General features: G+C 36.7%; 1 protein-coding gene across 1 annotated transcript in view; it reads right to left on the minus strand.

Moving 5' to 3' along the window:
• The window catches only part of PAN3 (poly(A) specific ribonuclease subunit PAN3), an 82,206-nt gene extending 56,076 nt beyond the window's left edge, over positions 1–26,130 (minus strand). Inside the window, exons 1-6 of the mRNA XM_085321789.1 lie at positions 26,085–26,130; positions 25,269–25,370; positions 21,125–21,265; positions 13,902–14,023; positions 3,289–3,355; positions 1,251–1,321 (exon numbers count right to left, since the gene is read on the minus strand). Coding sequence (XP_085177915.1) covers positions 1,251–1,321; positions 3,289–3,355; positions 13,902–14,023; positions 21,125–21,265; positions 25,269–25,370; positions 26,085–26,130 — 549 coding nt within the window. The remainder of the gene's footprint in view (positions 1–1,250; positions 1,322–3,288; positions 3,356–13,901; positions 14,024–21,124; positions 21,266–25,268; positions 25,371–26,084) is intronic.
• Between the last annotated feature and the right edge of the window lie 517 nt (positions 26,131–26,647).

A 26,647-nucleotide genomic window follows, 5' to 3' on the forward strand; every position in this document is an offset into this window, starting at 1 on the left:
GGGATTAACTTTGATTTAATTTTTAGTATCAGAGGCAGTGGTCACTCTGGTATACTTTGGTATGAAAGCTCATTCTCTTTTGTGCATGTGTGTGTTATATATGTTTACATACCTAAACATTTCCATACATGCGTATACGTTCAGCATTTGTGGAACGAGTTAGAGTGGAAAGTATGTTTACTTTCTTTTTTATCATCTTCAGTAAGCAGTTAAACAACACAGTTATTTACATCAAACTTTCAGAGCATTATAGCTGGCATTAAGGAAAAGGGCAATTCAGAGATTCAATACAATTTGGGTAAATAACAAAATTGGGAAGTTAACATTCTACAACAGCATTTTATTTCAAGGATCATTAGTCTGATGGGCCAACTATGGTAATTATCTTTAAGCTCAATCTTTACCTGCAGGAATGATACACAAAGCTCACAATTGCCAACACACAAATAAAGCTCTATGAAAAGTCACATGCATGCTGACRTAACATGCTTGCAAGAAAACGCATTATTGAGCGCAGAGAAGTTTAGGATCACGTGGCTAATGAWGGAATAAGACAAAATTCATCAGTGAAAGTAAAATCTGTTAACTGTTTGGGACAAGATTAATGCCTTTCAAGATAAGCCACAGTTCACAAAAATGAGAAGGAACTCTGATTATATCAGACATTTGTATCCAGCATGTGCCCATGCATCTGTAAAAACCATGACTTGTGTTGGCACAGGCCAGCAAAAAGYGTTTGAAGTTGCTATTTAGCCCTCAGCAAAAGAAAGATTTCGCAACACAAATCAGAATGGGAAGAAAAAGCCCARTTTTCTAATAATTTTATACATTTTTGTTAATTCTTACTGAGTGAAATTCCTTTAGTTTATTCTGCATCATGTACAAGTGGGGAGAATAGTTCTTACTGCTTTTAAAATCTTGTTACCATGAAGGCACAAGATAAACCACCTACAAGCCTTAGTATAACAAAAAAAAAATATTTTCAAATTCAATGTACCGTGTCCTAATGTTCATATTCAAAGCATTCTTACAAAACTCATTTTATAAGTACTTGGACTATTTCCTACTAGCAACAACAGGCTGATCTGGTTTTTTTTTAAAGTGTTACTTATAATTGGCAGTGAAATATTAAAATAAACTTAGATGAAATAAGGATGATTATTCTAATGTTACTGGCATTTCAAGTTATTCCAGGTCTTCCTCTTTGTCAACTCATATATAGATATGCTTAAGATTCAGTTGTTGCATACCTTCCTCCTTTGAGACAGGCTGAGGGCAGCAAAGTCATTAAACAAGGATGAATTTGGTGAAGTTAGTGGATCTGTTTCAAAAAGTGCAAAACATGTTAGTATACACTTCCAATATTAAAAATCTCTTATATATTTTGGTTTATTTCTGAAAGGAAAAAAATCCTTTTGACAAAACTAAATTTAGCAACCAGACTGCTAAAAAACACAACATTTATTAGATTCCATGCAACTGTTCAATTGAAATGGCACTCCTTAACAGAATTTAATACATTTTTAATTGCTGTTGACACTGATTAATGTACATCTAACATTTCAAAGCCTTTATCTCCAATAACCTGAAATTAGTAATCGCATAAGTCTTACAAAAAATTATATGGATCTTACCTATCCTACTGTAACTGTCACGCACAATTTTAATCAGAACTAAAGGCAACAAAAGTCTGAGATTTCATTAGTAGCTTTTTATTGCTTGTCTTTATCCCTTCATATTMCTTCCAGCATTATACACTCAGAACTGTATAACAACTGTAGATGCATCTCAAATGAGAAGAAACTCCAAACTCAATAGATCTAAATCATAAATTACCAGATGAATGCCTTCTGCAAACAATGTTTTTGTAGAACAGTTTGGCACCCATGAATACACCTTGAAAGGGTAATTCAACAACTGAAGAACAGGTTGGGGGGTAAAGAGGAGAGTGTGGGGCACAGGGAGCTGAGAGCCACAACTGTGGAACCTCATTAATTCCTCACAGAGACTTTAAACTTCTTTCCAAAAGTCAGTCTGGTTTCTCACCTTCACAAGCATCACCATAACTACTTGGCCTATCACACAGTCAAATACTGATTGCATTTAAAACTCCACTGATATGAACAGCTAGTTGTTCTGTGTGACAAAAGACACACAATTCATAACAGAAAATAAACTAGGAGAGAAAAACCCACAAATTTTGACTTTAAAGAAAATTAATTTTATAGGAATAGATAACAACATACTTTTACGATTATAAATTTAGTAAGTGGACTAGCTGTAGAGTCAGACATACAAATGGAGTTCTAGGAAAGCATTTACACAACAATTTTCAGAGCAGAAATATATTCTAAATGTATGTCCTTGCCATACAGGAGTAGTAAACTCTTCTTTAAAAAAGTCAGTTTGACAGCAACAGTTGACTTGCAGTGTTTGTTAAAATGTGAAAAGTAATTCTAAAAAGTATACTCTCCACAGTGATATATTTTTTCCATATTACCATATATGTCTTCTTCTAGACATCAATATTGCAAGTAAGTTGGAATATAAACCAAGCTATGAATTTATGGACCGAATTCACCAAAATAGATTTTTTTTTTAATTACTAGTATCATCACAACAGAAGAAAAAAGTAGCCCTACACTATAGAGACATTTTGTTTGGTTGAAAATAATGCTCCCACTAACACAGAAAAAATTGTAAGAGGTAAAGTASTGCTGACAGCACAAAGCTGAATATCAATTAATATTTCTGATTTATGTGATATATTTCAAAAAAATGTGCACCTCAAAATTATTATTTAACTTATACAGCTAATTCTTATTATTTGCGACTACTACAATGCTTGGACTTTAGAAGAAACGTAAAACTTTAAGTGACATAACAGAACAAACTTAGCTCATTTTGTAGGAAAAAAAGATACAAAGAATCTGTGTACATTTCAATTTAAGATAGTAAAAWTGTATATTCATTTCACTCAACAGCTTAATTAGAAGCATAATATAAAGCAATACTATTGTGGAGCACAGTAAATGAAAATAGTTGCTTAAGCTATCAACGCTTTATAGAAGATATCCCAACCAGCATTTCACTTGAAATGACAAGACCTACAGACTTTGGATTTGGCTTTGGATCACAAAGAAGTAATTGCAGAGTACACTACTGCTTTGCAAAGTTCTATTGTCTCTAATCAGAGAAAAAGTTAACTACCTTAAGTTTAAGTTTCACCAAAGGCAGTTTCTTAAGTTTAAATTTTTCCTTTAAGCATATTACTGTAAAAGTTCTTACCATGGCCTGCATACTGCTTGGCACTGTCATTGAGAAGGCTAGGAGAGCTGCTGCTATTTGTCATCCTCTGCAAAAATAAGAAGTAGAATTGCACATATAAAAGACAGCTATAAAAGGACTAAATGAGGGCAGTAGGAACAATATTTAGATTTCTTTACAGAAAGAGACTATGAAACCCATAGTCATTCTCCATTTAATATATATACTAAGAAGATATTGGTTCATAGCTAACAAAAATGTTTAGTAAAATAAAATATTTCCCATGAGAACAATGCAAACAAAAATGACTCTACACTAAAACGAAGCACTATCTTCTTGAGTTTCTTCTAACTTGGGAGGTCTATTAAACCTATGGCTCTTTTTCTGTATGTTGTCAAAATGTTAGATAAGCCAATTATCTCCTTTAAACATTCCTTCACGCTGTACTTCTGAAACAACTCCTCCCTTTATTATACATTATCATCAGAATATTAAATTTTTCCAACTGAAAATCCATCAAGTATGATTTGAATTTGGTTGTGTGTGTGTGGGAGGGGGAAGTGCGTGTTTGTTCTTTATATATATATATATATATATATATATATATATATATATATATATTTAAAATATACCGTTCCATAAAGTCACGTGCCAGTAAGACATTTGAAACTTTTCTGATATTCTCCCCTAGACCCCACATGCTTCCCCTACATCCCCTTAGGAGTATCAGCTAAGAATAATCTGGGCTAAGTGAGACAGTGCTACTCTAAAAGCTACCTCTGCTTCAATATAGCAGTTTCTCTCCTTACTCCTACTTACTGTCTTMTTTGACTAGCACCCTGACCACAGGAAAAAGTGGTGTAAGACAACAAGTAACGCTACATCTCTACCAGTATATTAAACAGCATCAGGAAGTGTTCTCCATCACTGAGTGAGACTACCAATAAATTGTTAAAACATACTCTGGCATGCTTTTGGCTTCATCAACCAAGAGTCTCCTGGCCAATTCTCAGGCACTATTCAGCAGTGAAAAGGTTCCAGGGATCCCTTCAAATCGACAGTTTGCATGCAGCCACCCCGCTTTCATGGGTGACCGTACACCAGCACAAGCAGCCTATTCCATGCCAGCTGGCCCTAAGCACCTAGGAAATTTTCCAGGCATGTTTAACTTAATAGTCTAGACACAGACTAAGACTCAAAACTGGTCACTGGATTTGTTCTTTATTTTTCCACTGGCAGGCTGAATTTTGGGGGCAGACAACAAGGTAAGATGCCTATTACATAGTACTTCAATGCCATTTCATCCAATTCTCAACCTGATAGAACAATATTCTGGAGCAAACTGTGTAAGGAACAAAAGGGGAAAAAATATGTATATCTATAAAAGCTGGGGAGTTATTCAGGATGGTAGAACTGTAAACCTACAGCAATTCAAAATTTTTTCAACATCTTGCATAAACTTGAAGGTTTCCCATTACCACTGACTTCACCATAAGTCTCAGCTTTCAGTACTAGTATCTAAAAGAATGAATAGACTTTGTAAAGTACTTTACTGGGGAGAGGGGGGGGAAGTTTTAAAAAATAGTCTGTGCTATTGTAAAAGCAACCTTGAGAGTTACTGTAAAATCATTAGATACCTAWACAGATGATCTTCAGGTGTTGCCCTCTCAACAGGCAGCCTCAATCAAGACAGTAGTGTCAGTTGACAGGCTAATCTCCTTTACTTCCATGGGTACTATTTCCCTAGTCTATGCTCCACTACTGCAGCAAACTTTCTATTACCATTGGTCTTCTCTCACACAACACTTCATTCAGTACATGTATATAATACACCAGTACTATAGTACAAGCACAGGTACTAGTACTATGTGTGCACGTGTATGTACATACATATATAAACCTCCTACTAGATGGTTCAAGACTTAAAATGAGAATTATTTCTGATATCCTCCTTCCCTGTTTTGATGCCATGTGTCTCATGTTGCTGAAGATACAAACTTCAACAAAATATAACTCATAGTAAAAGGTTAGCGGTCAACAATAAATTCTTTCCATAATAGGGATTCCTCCAGTGAAACRACAAGATTTACTTACTACTACAAAACAAAGCAACATATTGGGAGATCAATGTTAAGTTAACAATCCTGCCCAAGATCRGGGATTCTCACCCTATCCCCCCAAACAAAAGAACAAAATTACAGTTAAAAATCCTTGAAACAGCAGGCTTCTGGACATTAGTTTTTCTTTAATAGTTGTTTTTAGTATAGTATTTAGCAAACAACTCATCAGCTGTCTCTAGAGATACTGTTTTTATCTTCTGTCTCACCAGACGCAAACATTTCTGTAGCACTGATAAATTCCTTGCATTAAACAGAATTTACTTACTTACTAGATGCTGAAAAACAGCTGTGATATTTTTCATTCCCAAGTACATTAAGTGTAAAGACAAATGATGTACAAAGAGCTAGAGAACATACACAGTTTGATAGCTAGCATATGTATCCTTTGGCTAGAGCAATCAGTTTCTGATAGTAAGTTAACAAGTTAGCTGTGGCATTTTACTATTTTTGGCAGAAAATCCGTCTTGCACAAAAAATGCAATTGTCTTACAGTAATTATCAGTCATGTTAGGCATCTGCTCTCACAGAAATACAGAACAGAAGCATCTCAGTGGTTACAGTGGGTCTCTGGATGATCAGAGTTAGACATTTAGTAGTCCAGAAAGCATGTTCTAACACTGAATACAATCAAAGCTTGTATTTCACTGGGCTCACAGATTTGCTTCAGTAAATTTTATCTTTACAGTGTCTTTTTCACAAGAAAATTACGCTTTTGACTGTGGAGAGAACAAGAATAATAAGTACAAAATATTAGTAATAAATACCAGTATATAAGAAATTTTATACTAAGTAAGAACACATCAAAATAAATAATTTCTGGATTACAGTAGTTAAACTATTCACACATCATGTTCCTTTCCTGACCAAGCAACAGACAGGCGTTAAATAGCCTTTCACAAATATTTGAAAGGTGTCCTTGTTGCTTATCTTTTCTTAGCACATCAGATGTGGATCTGATTCTTACAAGAGGAAATGATTTAGATACTTAAATTATTTCCTAAAGGAAACCTTTCAGTTTTGCACAAAGGTATTGATGAAAATATTATAAATGTCTACTTCGGACACTCGTATTTTTGTAACAATTTCAATGCAATGGCAATTGACCTTTGGAAAGGGTAATAAATATGACACTGAAATCTGTACTGGTATCAAAGACAGTAAAGCACATTGCTTAAACTTGGAAGCAAGTACTTGAATGCCATCAGTATCTTAGTGCTTCAGTTAAACAGTCAGTGCCTGGACATGGAATGTGAATAGGTGGCTATCGTGGCAAAAATCAGTCCTGATGTAATCAATAAAATCATATGGTATGGGCACTGGAGATTACAGATTGTAACAGAATGTATTGTTCAGTTCTCCAATAGCACAGCACAAAAAACTATCAACATCAAATGAGCCTTCACAAAAGYAAAGCCTTCAAGAGGCAAGCATGTTTTACATGAACCACGATTCCAATAAAACAAAACCTCCCACTGATCTTTGCCTTAGGAGGAAAGGAGGGAGGGATCAGTGCTACTTCTTACTTGTTTTCTGAAAGATGGGTTGGATTTAATAACATTTCAGTCTTTTAGTAGTGTTGATTTTCTACACAAAATTATTTTTGAGAAGAATCCAGGCATAAGGAACTTCAGTCCAAAAGACAAATGCTCCAGAAAGGTAAAAGCAACCATTAATAGGAGAAGAAAATAAACTATTCATTCTTATTAAGYCTGCCAGGCAGACAGTCTGGAAGAGGTTTGAATTTACAGCATTGCTTGCATATACGAGAGCTTCAGACTTTTTAATACATCTGACTTCTACCATATGGAAGCTAACATAGAAAGACTTCATCAAAATTAAGTGCCACAGTGAAGTTGCTCATTTCCACATAATTTCATTTTCTGTACCTGCCTGTTGCTATGATTTACTGAGGTTCTTTGAGCACTAGTTCCAATTCCAAAAATTCAGCCAGGCTGACTGACATGTATCCTGCCCTCCTCCTTTTAAAGGGAGTAAAAAGTTATTTCTGTTCATGTCTCAAAAAACATTTCTCTCAACACAAAACTGTCTCCTTCATCCTTGTCAAAGGACTTAACATAAGGCTTTTGTTCAAAATTTTCATGCTACTGCCACTGTTTAATCTTCCATCCATGAAAAAAGCAAAAAATAAAAAACAAGGCTTTTAAATGTCACAGAAAAAAAAGAGGAATAAAATTTTTCAGAATACTATGCTAATTCCTGAATATGTAAGMAATTAAGATATGGGGAAGTATGCTCATTCAGAAGAGTTGTTACTATTTTTATTTTAAAGTCGTTCCTCAGGTACTTGGAATAGTCAATCTAACTCTTCTCAGGAAACAACTGTGTGAGAAGATTGTATCAGAGATGAAGTTTTGGTAAAAGTGAATCATTATCTTGTCTAGACATAATACATTATTGCTTACTAAAGCTTCCTATTCAAAACAGCTGCAAGTCAATGTCTTCAAAAAGGGTTATTTTGACACGTATTTTAACACAACACTGAAAGCAGACCAACAGTATCACCATAAAAATAATTCCCATATTAAGTTGCTTTTTTTGAGCAGAATGAGGAAGAGGACAATTAATCACTTTGCAATACATTTCTGATGCATTATGCAAGGAAGAAAAGTTTTACTGGGCATAGTTCAGCCTTCTGAGGTATACACCTCAGAGGTGCATACAGTCTTACCTTTCACACACACCTCGTATTGTTCAGCAGTGAAATCCAAAACTATGGCTGTACTTCAGACCAGTTTGCTGTGCTTTTATCCCCCTCCACCAAAAAGTATATCCAGTTACAGAATTCTCATTGAGATAGGTGATGAAAAGGCTTTGATACACACAACTAGACCTATTTTACACAGCTTGTTACAAGACATTAAGCTTAAGTAAAGGCTTCCTTTTCCATCATTTCTTTCCCCAAAACACATTAAGAAATAGCATTTGTTTACCTTGTCTTCATATTCCTAGCCCTAACACAAAGGAATAACTGCTTTCCTCAGACTCATTCTTGTGCTGCGTATATTATCTCAAAATATTTTGTGTGGTCTGTCACAAACCACTCTTTACCTGAATACTGTTCTGTGGGACATTCTTTTTCTTATTTCTTTGTTCTAGTAACTAGAATAGCATTAATTTGCCTACAAAAGAGATCACTCTGCAGAAGAATGAAGTTGTAGTCACACAAATCATTACTTAGTTGTCCCACCCTGTGACCTACAAATGGTGGTGCCTCGTGTTTGGAGTGCTTCTCAGATTGTACACAGCAAGAACACAACAACACAAAAAGCTGCTTTCCTTTCTAAACAATTCAAAACTTGACTTGGATAGTTAGCATATTGAAGCTACCTACAGCATATCCTACTCACAAGTATTTGAACTAAAGCAAATGGATTTCATCAGAAAGCATCATGCAAAAAAGAACTGGATAATTTTATATTTAAGATACTATGTCTATAATTCCACTCTGTTCTCAAATACTAAAAATAAAGAAAGATACAAGTTCCTGTGCTGTAAGGAGAGCTTTATTCTTCAGCTCTTGGCAGATGTAACACTGGGAGCAAAGATCTTTGTGTTTACTCCATTGCAAGGCTTTGAGGTGATCTCTACYTCTCATGCTTTTCAAAAACTCTGCCTATATTAGTATTAGCATGGCAAAAGCAAGACTAATTATCCTCTGTTGCTTGGCCCTGCCCACTCTAGTAGTGAAGACTATTATGCCCTCTTTCTTTTATTTTGAATAAAATAATTAGTTGAAAAACTGATTCTACTTTCCAAATAATCTGGAGTCCTACTTTAGTCTTCTATTTATAAAAGTCAATCATATCAAAACAAAGAAAAGTTTATGTGAACTAACATTGCATGAAGACATCTTCTACTGCTTTGTGCTCTTAAAATCAAATTGCTCAATCCAAGTGAATGAAGAAAGTACTAGAAGTTTAAACACCAAGGTGCTTAGGCTCTGCTTCATCCTGCTATAAATGCTCCTAGGTTCTTCATGTAGCCTCTATACCATCCTAATACTATCTAAACTCCTTCCCACAACACCTGTATCTTTGATCAACCCACAAGCTAGAAGAGTGGCAGAACTAATGCAACTGGACAAGAGGAAGGCGCACACCAGCTAGCCAAGTGGCAGATGTATAGTGACTGAACATACTGCCAAGCATTAGAGGCATCCTGACCAGCCAGCTCCTACCTCCTCGCCACTAGGAAAGCCAAAAATAATGAGCTGCTTCTTGAACTGCACCTCAGACTGTCTCTCGGCTGCTCTGCTCAGCCAAGAACAGCAGCTTCAGGGACAGCGTGCAGCCTACGGGCCACGTGTTGTGCAGGCCTGCCCTGTTACTTTTTAGAGAACGGGAGAACAGAAAAACACTTTGATAAGCTAGAAGGCAACACTGCTTATGTAGTATATGAAAGCATATGCAGATTCAAGGAAGAAAACACACAAAACAAAACTATTACAGGAAAAGGCAAATGGAGGACAGGGGACTATCAGCTAGTAACAACAGAAGAGGCAAACAGAAGGCTGGGAAAGGCTGGCTCATAGCAAAGAGCAGAGGAATGGAAGGATAAGGCAAAGGCTTATTTTGCAGAAAGAAAGAAACAAACAAAATGAATTATAACGATGACCACTTCAAAAACTGTGTCTTCTAAGCAGTTCTGAGGATTTTTACTCTATCTTCTTGTCACTGCAAACTGAGCATTAGTGGTCTTCACTACTAGTCTAGTACTAAAAATATGTCCTAAATCTCCCCAAATACTCTGCAACACATACAAATGAAATCTTAGTAGTCAGAACAATCATTCTGCAGAAATCCTGATCACCAGCCACCTACATTTTTTACAATCAAAAAAGCATATCCACTCCCCAATTCACTGCAATACAATTAACTTGTATTTCTCTTCTTTATGCTGATTACTTAACTCTGTAATACAAATTCAGGCATTGTACACAAAAACTTTATGACTACAAAATTCAGAAATACYTTCTCTAGCATTGACAGCAGGAGTTCAATAGACAAATCTTCTTGACTACTCCCAATTATTTTCCAGAATGCATGTCATGTGCAGCAAATAAAACAATTTGTTGAAAAAGAGCAGTGACCATGTATTATGAGGCAGCTACTATATAGATACGCATAATAGAGCCAAWTTGACTCAAAGGTATCTAGTGCATACGGAAGAGACTGCAGAAAAATTATTTTATAGTAAAAGAAAATAGATGCTACCCATGAGAAACTGATTCTGTTCCTATCTTTACTAGTTACACTGCACTGAGACCAGTTAAGTCACTTGAACTAAGCATTCTACAGGTCACTAAATCTGTTCCTCATTTTCCAGGTGTACAAGTTAAATCCTAGAGAGAGATATGCGAAACTAGAGAAATTCATTGCTAACAAGCACATTCAAATAATCTGGTGTCTCTGGTAATGTAAAAAAAAAAAAAAAAAAAAAACTTACTATCATCCTTTTCTTCCCATGCTCCTATGAAATACAGACTACTATCTTCTTTCATATGGAAGAAAGTCTATGAAACTCAGGTACAATAGCAATAAATCATACAGGACAGTCCACTGCCAACTAATAGTTTTCAGTAGATGAATTTGTATTGTATACAGGAATAAGGCATGGAATCGTAAGAGTTCCATGCCTTTAATGGCTATCAAATTGATACTCATTGTTACTCTATCAAATTGATACACTAAGCATGTACCACACATCCTGTGTCCTGAGTAAGTCCAAATCCTACAGAAAAAATATACAATGTTATACGGAATATACCTCAACATATAGTCCTAAGGTTGCATGGGCAACCTAAACTTGATATTTCTTAGTATCTAAACTGGATCTTATTAGTATTCTTTTAACAATGTGCTTATATGTCAGGTAATGCAATTTTCAGTTAAAAAGAAAATCCTCATAGTGTAACTGATGTATCTACTTGTGAACTGCACAAACAGATCCACCAGAGATTACTGAGTTGCTTACAAATAGAATCACTGTTTTCATCTACACAAACAAAAATGAAGGCTGATAAGACATTCTGCAGTTGATTTCTGATGTTTCATTGATAGCAGAACAATTGAACTAGTATCTTTAGCTTTATTCGAGGATCTGGGAACATATATGCTCAACTACAGACGTGAATTTGTTCTCTTCCCCCCATTTTGACCAAATTTTGCACTATATCAACAAGTTTTCTGGTCCCAAGTTCTATGCATTTCACCTTTGCAATTCCAGTCTCCATTCTGAGTTTCTCCCCACTACAGTCTCTCAGCTCACTCTTTCCTAGCTCTCTCCTCAGAGCACTTTGTTCATTTATCTTGCTCCAACCTGAACACTTGTCATCTTGCTTCTAGACTGGATTCCCAACTCTCCCAGTCCATCAATTCACTCTCCCAAATCCATTCAATATTACCATCTATCTTTCTAAGTTTTTGCACAGCTGTATGTTCCAGCTCTTCTTCAAATTCACCTTCTCCTGGACAACTTACCTCCTTTCCCTAATCTGACACCAGTCTTGTTCTCCATCCAGCTCCTGGCTATATTCTCTTAGCCCCTTACTCCAACTCAGTTTCACTAAGCTCACAGCATAAGTCTCTTTATCCTTATAGACCCCTGCGCTTCTATTAACATAGTTGCAGTTCTTGCTTTCATTAAGTACTCCATGCTGCTTCAGCTCAAACTGGAAGAAAAGAAAAAAGGGAAATGAAGCAGCTGAGCATCCCAGCTCAACATCCAGACAAGGCCTAGATTAGAGGCCAGAATGGTAACTGCAGGAATGTACTCAAGTTGGAAAATGCTAACACAGAGTAAAACTTTGGGAAGTTAGATAACATCTACAAAGCCTCCAATGGATCTACACAAATCAATTTTGCAAAGGTTTATCAACTGACAAAATCTGGGTAAATTTTCATACAGACAGCAAAAGATATATCCTTAACATAACCACCAATCCATAAGATTTAAAGCCTCTTCCAAACCATAAAGCATTAGTATTATTTAATGCAAAAGACACTAAGATTTTACTACAAAATTCAAAGAAAAAATACATAATGTTTGATATAAAAATGTTCTTTAAATTGTAATTTAATGTCTGCAAGCACTGTTTCAACAATAATGAAATTCATCTTCACAAGTAACTTACTTTCACTAACAATTTCTTCCTTTTCCTCACAGTAGAGGCATAATGCCATGACTATAACCTCATAGACGTGAGTAAAGTTTTTTAAAAAYATTAAAAAAAAAATCCTACAGGCATTCAGGTTAGATGCATGCTGTATTGCATTTTGAAAAGAAACAAAGTTACAAATGTTTTTTTCTGTTTAGAAAGAGACCAGTGTTGCTGCAGAATATACTTTAATAAAAATAATAATAATAATAATAAATCACCTTGCACTAAAAGGATTGATTCTAACACTTCCATGACACTTGAATTTGTAACTGTATGTATTATAAAACAATTTCTTAACTTTCAGCCTTAACAGTATACTTTGGGATAAGAGGTTAAGTTGGGTTCTTTTGTCTGCTTTTTAAAATCATGCATCACTCAGTACTAAGTATTTCCATAACTTTGCCTCTACCAACTCTGTTGAACCAAGAAGATCCAGCTTTCTTGACAACATGCAGTGAGAAACAAAAAAGAGAATACACCTAATCATTTCCCACCTTTTGCTGAGTTATTTTTCAATCCACAATACAGCCACAACTGAGATCAAAGTAAGCTCATAAGGACAGTTTCCTTGATATAAAAGAAGAGAGTTGTTGTCAGGACTCAGTGAGAACTATTTGACYTGCACTCTTGCATTTACCAGAAACTGGTTCATTAAACTTCTGAGTACAGCAAGAGACCACCTTCTCTTCCGTTTTTAAAAAGCATAAGTTTGAGGGATTTCTTATAGCACTGCATTTGTTAATGCAATAGATAATCGTTTGGGTTTTAAAGATGACAGCCTTTTGCTGTAAATTCTGTATAAAGTTACCTATGTAATAAGTTCTACCTCATGGAATTTCCTGTGCCAACATCTACAGAGCAGTATAAATGTAAGAAAACATTTCATAAGATTTAAATGCAAAGTCAACATCACTGAATGCCAATAAAGACTAAGTTTATGAATTCTGAAATTTTTGCCTGGTAACTTACAGATTTGATAGTTACCATTTTGTTTTAGTGATTTTTGATCTTCAAAATGTTTCAGAAGGTAATTTCTATACATTTAGTAAAAGGCTATCAAAATTAAATACCAGCCTAAGAAGAAATCTCAACACACAYGAGTTAATATGTGAAAATGCCCAAGAAAACAGTTGAAGTAAGTGCTAGTAAAAACAGGCTAATTTTAAAGCAACAATGTTTCATTTCCATTTGCAAGATTAAAGTGAGTCTAGTCAGTGTATTCCACAAGGTAAAACATACCAGAGAGCTGCATTTTTCCTGCCTCTTGAACAGTTTGATTCTTGGTGTAATGCCAGTCAGAACAAATGAAACACTATACAATTCACTGCTATTACCTGCATCATGGGATACTTTGTTTCAGCGGGACTTCCAAATCCATTAACGCCAATGAAGCTGGTGCTAAAGTAGGAATCTGAGAGACTAGCATCAGCTAACCCACCGCCATCTATTCCAGGAACTAAAAGGAAAAAAAAGAAAAAAAAACATTTCAAAAATATGTAGTTTAGCATGTGCCTAGTTGATGGGATTTTTCATTTTCATTGGAGGGAGGGGGGAGAGGAAAAGAAGGTTGGTAATATTATGTCTTAAACCTATGTTTTCAGCAAAACAACTAAAAACATATTAGTGCACAGAATGAAAAAGATAAGTTACAAAAGAGGTTGCTAAATGATAACATATGCAGCATGAAGCTACAGCAATAATGCAGAAGGGTCAGAGGAATGAAAGGTTTTGAAGGAAATGATGAGAAGTCTGAACTTTAGAAACAAAAGTAGCAAGGCAAGTAACGATATCAGAAAAAAATATTCAACTGAAAAAAACTGTAAGACAAGTTTATCTCAAGGAAATCTATATTCTTGTATATAGAATTTAGAAATATATTTGTCAAATACAGCTTTCTACTGGGTWTACTTGCTCTTTTAAAGGTAACACACGGCAAACATACATTAAAAATATCTTAGGTACTCTCACACACAGGGTACAAGCATTTTACAACTTCCTTAAAAGCCTAACAATATTTTCATTAGCTCATATTTCATAAAGTAGCAACAATTTTATGAAAATTGGAAAAGCAAGTATGAAAGATGCAAATTTAAAAGGATTCAATTTCTTTAGTTACTTGTCTAAAAATAAAGGGTTCAATATACAGGTACAGTACTTCAACTGGAGATGAATGAACTCACTACTATGAGACTATAAATAACAACAAAAAGCAACCATAATTTATACAAAGCACTCAAGTATGTATTACTTATATAGCAAAAAATAAGTATTTTACAATTGTATACAAGTTGCAATTCAAATTACACTTCTGCAAAATCACCCACAGCAAATTATAAAGACACTGATCAGTATGGCCAGGACACTGCAAGCCAAAAGGCATGAGTAATTGGTAGTTCTAAGGTAGAAAGGCACGTATCCAACTCTGAAGAACATCCTGTACCAAATCATCCAACTTGAACTTCTGCTTGGACTTCCAGCCAGCTGGTAACACACTGGAACAACTTCCTGTCCCGAATTCTCAAAGGAAATAAAATGGAACTTTGTACCAGAGCTACAGAAATGTAGCTTATAACCCCTAAAGGTGCATGAGAAACATGAATTTTCACCCCAAAAGAGACTATATAACTTGATAAGCCATTTCCTCCCCAGGCACGGGAAACAGCAAAAAAGGAAAGAAATACAGCCAGATTAAATCATAGGAAGGACTGGAGGACTGGAAACACTAGCTGCATCCATACTACAGACAGATGTAAATTACTACCCAACTGCGCTCACAAAGACTCTAGCTGCATGAACTAGCCAACTTGGGTTAACACCAAGAGCAGTTGAAATGAAGAGCTATATGTGGACAGAGATCAAGTAAACAAAATATTTCAGTTGCAATACAGATCAGCTTTGCAGTCAAAACATTCTTAAATAAAGCATTGCTGCTAGAATTGGAACATTTATTTGTGTATTTTGCAGGTTCAGGGGAGACACCTAAGGGATTTTAAAGATGCTAATTAATAATGAAGTACAACATTAAATTTTTCAAAATCCAGTTTTAAGAACCAAAGTTCCAGAACTAAGAGAACAGGAAAATAAAACCATCTCCACCATCCATGTGCCCTAGATCTTCCTTTACAACTTCAAAGGAACAGCCATGCAGAAACTTCAAAAGACACCTTGCTACTGCCCAAAAGAACATAAAGCTGCCATTCAGTTTAAATAATCCATCTCTCTTCCACCTTCATTTGGGAAATTTGCATTCAAGTGACTAGAAAGTATTTTTCATTGAACTATTGCATCAGAGAAAATACTAGAGCCTGCAGTAACGTCAATTATTATCATCTCATCCTACCTGCTACAGTAAGTCCCTAATTCATAGCATAAAAGATAGGATTTTAATACAACCTTTTTCTAGCATCAAGAAAAACATTATGACTTGTTCAGACAAAAAAGCCTAAAAGGTATCAAATCCATGCTTAATGATAAGCAGTTTCAGTCTATTCTGCCAACAAATTTCGGGTTCACATTGAGATTTTACTTATTTTAAAAACGCGCTTCAAAAATAACTGTCTCYGCCTGAATTTCAGCATCTATCTGCCCGAATTTCAGTAACTACCAAAAACTGCTGCAATTTTATACTATGACTTGACCGGAAAAGACCATGAGAAAAATGTTCAGTTTTCAGGAGCTGCTGCCATTTCAAGGCACACAATAAAAAATTAGTAGTATTTTGGCTACTTCTTACGTTACTGTAAGAAAATTCAGACTATATCCCACCTTTGCAATCTATAGCAAGTTAATGTCTCAGACTGCACCAAATACTTCAGCCTCTATTGAAGAATTAATAAATAGCCAATTCTTTAACTTCTCCCATTGCTCTTCACTACACTATAATCCATGAGAATCCATTTAACTTATATTTCTCTATTGGGTTAACACATCCAATACACATAGTTAACACATGAAATTATTAAAACTGGAAGAAGCCAAATGAATGTTATTTTGCCACAATCAGCAGAGCAAGGGGGGGAGCTCTATTTGCRTATAGCCTTAAGAAACCCAACAGCTGAACTCTACTAATTCAAGACAGCTGGTACAGCTGCAGTTACTGGTTATCCAACTAAATTGCCAGAGCCAATGTAGGTAGTTGCTAGGGCACAAATAAGCAGGCAGCACTAGGATGTTTCTCTCCTAGCCTAGATGCTGTATCCTCAGTGCCACGAAACTTCAGTATCAGCTCAAGCTGCAAGCAGCACGATGTACCTCAGAGCTGAGCAATGCTGTGAAATCTATTGTGAATCAAGAACTTACCTTTCACACTGCCAAAATGCTGCTGCCTTACCCCTGTTGCTATATAAGCCAGTCCAGGCCACATAACAAAGCTGTTCAAAATTATAGTTTAGGCTTTCTAATTGATACACTGATATATAACTGGGCACTCAAGACAGCAAAAGCTACCCCAGAACATTTGCTCTTATCTATCTGCATGAAGACTGTATCTGTAGYGAAGTCCAACAGTTCGGCTGGGCTGATCAGCCTCCTTGCTGGGTTACCACAAATTGCTGCACTTGAGATTAAGTGCTGATACACCTCTTGCATCACTGAATTCTACCAATGCTCCATTTGTTAAACTAACCATATTAATTTCAAAGTATCTTTCAGCTATTAGGCCTTCCATAGTCCTGTTCCAAACCACCTCGAGAAATACCTCTAGCTAAGGAACCAAGACYACAAAACATATTGCACAAGAACAATTAGAAGAACAGCCTCAAAAGTTAAGCTTACTAGAGTGGAGGTTAGGTTTTAGCAGTAGCCTAAGCTAGAATAAAATTCTGTTCTAGAGACTAGGAGCATAAGGATAACTGTTGCCCTCAAAAGAAAACTCAAGACTAGCTTCATTAAACTGAATTTTCTTCCTATAGCAAGAAGAAAATGTAGACTAACAGAGAAAAGATGCAGCTTACATAGCTAAAAAGAGAAAAAAAGTAATTCCCATTCTGCCAAAAGAACCAAAAAAGTGTCCACTGGGTAACCCATTTCTGTTCAAAGAAGGGACATTCATCTGTTACAGCAATGAAAGCTCAGCTACTACCTAAACAGCCAAGACAGCTTTACTGTATTTCTCCATGAAAAGTAGAAGTTTATCTCCCTTCTGCCAAATATTTGGCAAATTGTAAGTTTTCACTTGCCCCTGGAAGATCACTGTACTCAAGAGCTTTTATCATAAGCAGTCAATAGGAGAGTCTTCAATCAGAAGTAAGTATACTTCACCACACATGAACAGTGTGGTGTTTAGAAAAAAGTGGAAGTCTAAACTAGAAAGAGAAAAAACATTTTAATTCTTGTAAGATTCATTTATTCTACTGTTATTTATTAAGCTACATCAGACCCTGCATTCAATTTGTCCGGAGCTTTCCTATATAACTATTGTGAATACACGTTTTCAAACATTTAGCACATAGTGCTATTAGAATGACAAAGCTAAAACTTTTTTTCTGGGGTTTGTGTTTGCTTTTTCTTTTCAAGTATTGATTACAACCTTAGGGAAGCAACCTCAGGCAGTAACTTTAGGGACCTCTTGAAATCATACAACTTCCTCAAAGAAGTAGAAAGGTTGACTAGGCAGGTCTAAGAAGAAAAGGATGAGTCAGGAAACAGAAAGAGCTTAGTCTCTTCATAGAAACACCACTAAATTACGCAAATAATAAGTAAACTAAGAATTCTATTTAAAAAACTGCTAACATATTAAGTACATACATGACAACAAGACAAAATATCTGAACTCCTTCAAAATTAAACAAAGCCAGAAGCTGCATTTCAGCAATTCTGGAAAGAAATTAAAAAGCATCTTGGGAAATTCAGAAGACATTTTCAATATTTTAAACACACATTATCTCCATTTTTTTGCTTGGTGAGTAGCACTGCAGTTTAATGACAACTGCAATTAAAAATAAATATCTTCTTATATAATTCTTCCCYCACAAAAACATTAGCAGAAAGTAGGCTTCCATTTGGATGGAGGCACCAAACAGAAAAGCAGATAGTTATTTTTGCCCTATTTCAAGGAATTATTTCAGGAAAAAAGGGTCTCATCGTAGCCTAGGTGCTTCATACTGCTGTGATGAACTCAACACAAATGCCTCATCAGAATCAGTGAGTTTCAGTTGGCTTTAGTATATAGTATTAGACAAGGTGAGTATTAAAAACTATCTGGAAAGACAGCATACCTGATACCTTCATCCAAAACAGTAAACAAATTCTGCAGTATCCTGTGCTGCTTCTTTTATGAACTGGGTATCAGCATTGCTGGCCTCAGAAATTGATCCCAATTAATAATAATAATAATAATAATAATAATAATAATAATCTTTGCAGTAATGTGACAGATTGCCTCAAAAGCAAATGGGCAAATGGGCTAAAGTAAGACGACATCTTAACGCGTCATCAGCAATTCCATTCTCAATTCTTTCAAAACACCACCACAAATATTTCTGGGAAGGTAATAATACATAGCAAAATGAATGGTCTCAATCTGTTATCTCTGTTTTAGAAAAAAATATGCTATCCTTATATTTATGCTGAAAAGAGGGTTATATATGGAAGTAATCTTGATTTAACCTACCTGTGCAACCATAATGCAACCACAATACAGGCATCTTTCACCTCAACATAGCTTGGTAAACTGAATCATATGCTCAGGCACACATGTACATACATAGGAAAAGGTGTTATCTCAACTAGATATAAAGCAGTAAAAACAGCATTGCCTTATCTCCACTGGAATTTTACAGAGATAGCTATCCTAATACTGAGACAGGAACAATAAAACTTTTAGACAAAGGCCATCTATGGCAAATCATTTAAGCCTCAAAACTGGTTTTAGTATCATAGAAGCCCTGTGGTGTCAGAGGCACTTACGCTTGTCCTACTTTGTTTTGTACTGACATGTTTGTATCAGGAAAGCCACATGCTCGAGTTAATAGCCTCACTCGTACACTGTAATAGTTCACAAGCGCTGTACTTACTAGTGTGTGCATCTCAGAATGCTGCTTTCTTTACACTGCCACTACTACTGTTACAACTTGCTAGAGAAAAGTGGATTCTCCGGTGTTATTTTATGCCTCTCTCATTTAATGCAACATTTTTCAAAACCAGACTAGGAATCACTGAAATAGAGACAACAGACAAAGAAACCGTGAACCAATCCTCCAGGCATAAGGAGCAAAAGTAGAAGTACACTGCTGGGTTACAGTGCTGTGAATCAAAGTGCAGTTGGAGGGCAGACAGCACAAATGAACCAAGTTGGCAGAAAGGCAGACAGGAAGCAAAATAGTTTGGGAAATGCTGCCTTATTTACAAACACTCCCACTAAGTGGTGAGATATTCATGGTCAAACAAAGAAAAACAGCAATCTTCACTGTAATGTTAAATGACTGGACAGCAATTTTTTTCAGCCTTCTAACACATAATTAAAGCATCCGATAAAGACTGAAAAATCCCTAGACCACAGGCAACTTTTCCCTTTGCTGTAAATTTGCTAAGATAGGAACCATCTTTCTGCTCTGTAAAAATCTCTTCGCACAGCATCTAGAACAGCAGGACTCCTAGTCATGGACCGAGTCCAAAAGCACTGTGATAATACAAATTAAATACGATACTTTGTAAAAAGTATCATCAGAAGTACTCAGTTATCAGAAACAGTAATCCAAGCTAAAGTAATCTACTTAACATTAAAGCTTTCAGAGTAGGCCATTTCCAAAAGTTTTCTCCACTCCTCAATGTATGGCATCAAATTGTTGAATATATTGCATCAAATTTTTCATCGAATGAAAACATTCATGTTTAAGCTTTTATTTTTATTAACCTTTGTCCTTTACCTAATATTCAAATTTTATATAAGACACAGTTGTATGAAACATGCATAGGACATGAGCAGGATGTCAGGAATCTCTCCATGGGAGTGTGGGGGGGGGGGAGGGAAGGCAGAAAAGAAAAGAAAAACCTTCCTCCCAGTTTCATCAATGTTAGAATACTGCAGCCTTTCAACGCGGGAGTCTACCCACAGGCTACAGGAATTCAGGATTTGCAGCTAACTTGACTACAGCTTGTACCATGCATGTCTACTTTTGTATATATGTACTTGTTTCTAAATTTCAGGTCTCAAAGAAAACAAATATGAGTAAGACGCTGTAAAGAAGCAGATTAAAAAAAATACAAATAAGCATTAAGCACAAAATATCTGTGATGATCAACCATACAGAATAATCATGTAATCAGAATTAACTTCTGAAAGACTGGTCACACATACACACACATGCAAACACGCATAGTGATCTACTGATTCATCTTCAATATACAGTTTTTTAAGATAGCATTTTTCTGGTGGTGTCCTGTGCAACAATTTTGCTACAAAAACAACAGATAAGAAAAACATCAGCCATATCAGCTTACTATCTAAATCCCTCCACTGACCCCCTTTTCCTCAGCTGCCTCAAGACCAAGTCTTCTGTCTGCTTTTGAGGTCCAACAGCATTGCTTCTCCTCACTTTAGCACCCCACCCTCACTTACCATTTGTCCATTTTTCCCGCAGCAGTCTAAATTTGCTTCTAGGTGGTTCCTTACACATGGAACTCTTTCTGAGCTGGTCCCCAAGGTCACTAGTTTCTGTGCATTCAAATCCTTCCTGAAGGCCCACTCCTACAGTGATACCTACAAAAAATCAGTTATCTAATAACTGCTAGATAAAAACTAAATAGGGATACTCTGTATCTTTAATAATAAAACAATGTCAAAAAAATCATATTAAGATATAGCATATATTACCCTCTAGTTTACTTATACAATATCTGTAACTATCCCTCCCCCCTTTTCATCTTTGTCTTTGAAACAGGAAAAAGAAGAATTACAACAGCAGTAGCGCCTTCTTTATGTTTTTAAAACCCAACACATGGAAGGCAGTACCAGAAACAAATAATTATCAGTACTCCTGAGGTATTCATAATTCCTGTGGAATATTTAGACTTTGAGTGATTTTTCCACACAGTTAAAAAGAGTATATAAACCAATAAAAATCAATTTCAGACCCAATCAATAGTGTATTTTATATCTGGTAAAAGTTTCAGATGCTAAAATTGCCCTTCAAAAAAATCACACACAACTTTACACTTTCATAGATTTTCTTTCCTCCTTTTTCTAAAACTAGTTTTAGCTTTTCCTCCCTATTCCAGTTCTACATGAAACACAAAAGGAAAAAGAAAAAATCCACATCTATCATTTCATAATTTCTACAGCTGACATAAGTGACTTGGATAATTTTCACCTTCTGCAATACTCATTACTGTTCTTCTTAGTTCTCATTGACTTGTTATTGTTCTTAGCCTTCGATCCTCAGTTGTCTCCAAGTGCCCCTTCAATTCTCTGAATTCTCTCAATTTCTTAAAAATATTCAGAGCCAAAAAAGATAAAAATCACATTGCCTAGCACCTCCTAGAAAAAGTGTCCAGAAAATTAAAAGGAGAAACATCTTTCCAATAAATAATAAGGTATAAAACAACTAACATAGTAGTACCTGCAAAAAGTGCAAGCAGGTCTGAAAAAAAAGAATACTGAACCCTATAAGCTAACCACAAGACCTGTTTCTGTATTTCAGCACAGAAGAAAAACTCAAAGGAAAGATGACCACTATGTGACATACCACAAAATATATTTAAAGTTTGAGATAACTGTCTATATTTAAATATTTCAAGCTGTAAATAGTGAAACCCATCAAAGATTAAAAACATCCATATTTAGAATAATCCTGGCCATTGTTTCATTGCATTAAGAATTGTAATCCAAGAGATTGCCTTTAATATCTATTTTGCTGAATAGCCTATCTTGCATGTCTCAGGTACCCACTAGTTTATTTTGTTTAAAAACAAATGGGCTGGTATAGACTAAAAAACCTTTAAAAAAAATCAAAAAACATTTAAATGTATAAGGTCTTTCTGCCTCACCACCAGCCTGTTCATGGATTTCACAAAATCTGATCTGGAATTCTCACTAAGCTAACCACCAAGGGAMTGCACACAGAGTTACTGCACGGCAGCCGATAACCCCTGCCACTTCGACTGGCCTTCTAATGGCCCGCTTGCTGGCTGTGCAAAGAGCAATACTGCTTTTATTAGGCTAACCCAATGCAACCCAAGCCTTCAGACTCCTTTCTGCCTTCTGAACAGGCAACAAAGCCTGTTCAGAGAGAAGCTTTCTCATCAGCTACGAAGAAACAGCGACACTGCTAACTGAAGTATCACAGGAACGCTGACGAAACAAAAGCCTACTTTAACTTCGGATTTCCTAGGGAAAACTTTAAAAAAAGCCTTTTTAGTAGAGAAAAAAACAAAAAGGTCTAACAAGGACAGGGTGAACTAGCCTTTGGCATAAGAATCAGAGCATGCTACAGCAGCGTGGCGGCAGCAGCAGCAGCACCACTGCTCTTGTGGTCAGCTCCTTCAACACGCACATCGCTGCGCGATGGACAGCAGCACGCAAGCACTGCTGCTGCCGCTCAGCTCGCAAAGCACCTGTAGCTCTTAGCTCACTAAGCTTCTGTTTTGGCTGCGTTTACAGAATTCAAACACAAGATGATAGCGTATTCAGGGTAACCGTTATGCATTTTACAGCAAAAAGTATGCTGAAAATTAGCAAACACTTGTAGCAATACCTCAGCTAGCATCTATTAATATATAAGGTAGCTTTTTGCAATGGCTACATGTAGAGGAATATTACATTTGTTAAGTTATTCAGAAGTTAATAAATACAACCTACAGTTGCCTGTGCAACTTGAATTTGGCCAATTTATGTAGAGACATGATACATTTCAATAACACGGTGACATTTTTCCTTAAATAACTCCCTCATTCAGCGCCATGGATGGACAGTGCTCTAGGCATGAGTCACCATCATGCAGCAAGGGAGGCTGCTGCCCGTGTGATTTGCTCATTACAGAGGCTGGAAGGCATCATAAGAAACAGAGCAGACACAAGAAGGAGAATTCTTCATGCAGTAATCCTCTTCTCATCCTATCCTTACCTGGGCTGTTCCTTACAACCCTAAGAATCAACTAAATCTTTCTCCTAAAGGCCAAGCAGTAATTTCCTCATCCGTGCTCCTTCTAAAGTTTTCTCACATTACATACTGTTGCCACTACTGCTCAGCCTGACACCTACACTGGCATCTGGGACATGTCATTTATAAAAGCCTTGTGCAGATTCTGGCAGGTAAAAAGTCTAGGAGAAAGCAGATTTCTATCTATTTTTGCCATTGAGGTCCTATTTGAAAAGGATAAAGAAAATCAAACTTTAGACAGGCAAACAACTATGTGTCTTGTTTTGTAGATGGTCAGCTGAACACCTAAAGTATGATACACGAAAGATGCAGAAAGCTGAGCACTTACAGCTCCAACTGAAGTAGGAATGGTACTTTGAACATACGTGCTCCAAATATCAAGGACTTTAGGGCCAGGGGGATAGCTATCCTAACTTCTGGTAGTGGACATAGTTCATAGGTATAATCAGTCTCATTTCCCAAGAACATAAAAGAGGCCAACCGGTCAGGCCAAAGACACATTTAATCCACTATATCATCTCTGACACTTGACGACAGTGGATGTGGAGACAAAAACATAAGCCTGAGGTAAGCATACAGGAATACTTCCCAGAAGGCTCTCACTCATATTTAGCTGTAGAACAGTCTGATTGTGAGATTTTTTTTTGCATTTAATAACCTCAAGTTAAGTTTTCTTTCACTTTTGGAATCCACATCAGATGTTCGTATTTAAAATAAGCGACTGAATTCTGTGCCATAGGATAACTTCATTGTGCAAAGAAAGTTCTCTCCTGGCTAGTCCTGAATATGTCATCYGCTCATTTCACTCGATACCATTATATTGGAATACTTCCTGGATTGGTAGACACTGTAGTCAGTGTCTACTGTTTTTMACTGTTCATCTTTCCTTATCACTCCATATTCCTATCATCTATGCTGTGAAAATAGTTAGTATTTGGGGAGCCTTTGTGATTACCACAGAAAAACCTATAAGTAAACTAATAATCCTGTACTCAAATCAGGATTAGAGTAACATGTATGTTAGAATGAGGCACTGACCCACTTTTAATAATAAAGAGGACTACACAGTTAATTACTCAATGAGCATTATCCACCCCATGCGCTGAATGAGGCTGGGGTCCAGCGAAGGAGGGAGAGAAGAAAAAATACATAACCATGTAACTGAAGATTACCATACTACTTACAAATTACTTACAAATTAGGAAAAAGTGTCAATGAGACTGTATAAGCAGTCTACCTTTTGGCACTCCCTAGTTTTGAATTCTTTACCTCAAAACTTTRCTCCTTAAGTAAAACTTCATGTGTTGTTTCCTATATCCATAAAAACAAAACTTTCAGTCCATTCACTTGGAAATCATACTGATAACACTGTATGTCATCAACTGGGTAAGAATTTTAGACATTAGCTTGTCAGTATCTATACTGATAGACTTTAGACTTCGTACAAATATTCTACTCATTTGTTTCACAAACTCTTACAGAAGCAAAGAAACTTAAAAGTGAGGCTGAGTAAACTGCCAGGCACTTCATCTCAACTTCTCTCTCTCCTTCCTTTCCTTACTCTTCTTTCTAAGCTAGTCTCCCCTCCTATAAGATCTTCCCCTACCAGTCCAAACTTTGGCCTCCAGTAACTTCAAATGAGGTGGCTTTTTCAGCAGGAAATCACTGAAAACACTGCACTGGAGTGAGTTTGTCCATTCTTGGTGCCCTCATCCCTCTCAACGTGAGCAACTGCAGAGAGAGCTCTGTTTAGTTTTTAACCTCTGACGGGTTGATACATAGTTAATAAATAAAAAGTTTTTCAAAAAAAAAAAAAAAAACTCAACTTCTAACTTCAGCAATATCAACCCTGAGAGCACACAGAAATTCTGGCTTTCTTCTTAGATTCGAGAATTGAGCTTGTTTTAGAATTCTTTTTACGGGCTCAAGCAAAAAATAGTTTTCATATAGCAGCTTTTATCCCCAAGTCAAATTACACACATTCTCCTCAAGCCTATATACATTAGGCTAACAGATTCTACTTATTTCTTTCTGCTGAGGGGAAGAAAGAGGGCGGAATATGCATTTCATGCCTAGCTCTGTTCAAAAGAAGAGCAAGCAAAGATTGAACGATCACTGCTGAATCTTTCCAAGGTATTTTTACCTGTAAAAAAGATGAAAGGCAAGAAAGATTTCAGCGTGCACAATTAAAGTCTGACAAAATGATCAAAAACCTGAAAATACTATCTTTTATCTTAGTATCTTATAACAGAAAGCACTAAGCAATTTCATACTATAGGCCCTTCCTGGAAGGGCAGACATGACAGCAGTGTCTTATACTAAGACACTGACAAGCTACAAACTACATAGATAACACTGCTCAACAGCAAAAGCTCACCGCACCAAGCACAAGCGACCTTGAAACCTGGCAAAAAGCAGTTACCAATTCCTGTATCAAGCAATAAAAGCTGTAACAGGATGTTCAGCATGGCTGCGCCTTAATTTCCGAAAAAGTACGGTTGTGACTCTTTAGTAGTTAAGAGTTGTTTAACGTAGACGAATATGAGGTTTATGACACAAATCAATAATGCAACCAAGCTTAATATCCTCCTTTAAAGGGGCATGACAATTTTGAACGGGCTTCTACAGTCCGCCACACCTGGCGGTGCCAAGCGCTGCTTTAGCTAGTTTCTTCTCAGTTCGCTGCAAGCATCAAGTGCGCCCAGGCCCGCGCGAGGACGACGCGCACCGACCCGCGGCCGCGGCGCTGCCCCGCGCGGCGCGCAGCCACCCCCAGCTCTCGCCGCTCGACGGCCAGCGGACCGAGAGCAGAGAAGCCCGGGGGCACTTTACGGGGCGGCCGCTCCCCGCCGTTAACCGTTAACGGTTTAGGCGTTTCAACGGGAACGCTGCGGCAGCTCCCAGCGGCTGGAGCTCCGCGGGGGCGGCCCCAGGGAGCGGACCCGAGCGCGCTGCCGCGGCCTCCGCGCCGCTCCCCGCCGCGGC

The sequence above is a fragment of the Rhea americana genome, unplaced genomic scaffold (assembly GCF_003343005.1).
Source record: "Rhea americana isolate MKP2758 unplaced genomic scaffold, rheAme1 scaffold_71, whole genome shotgun sequence".
NCBI lineage: Eukaryota > Metazoa > Chordata > Aves > Rheiformes > Rheidae > Rhea > Rhea americana.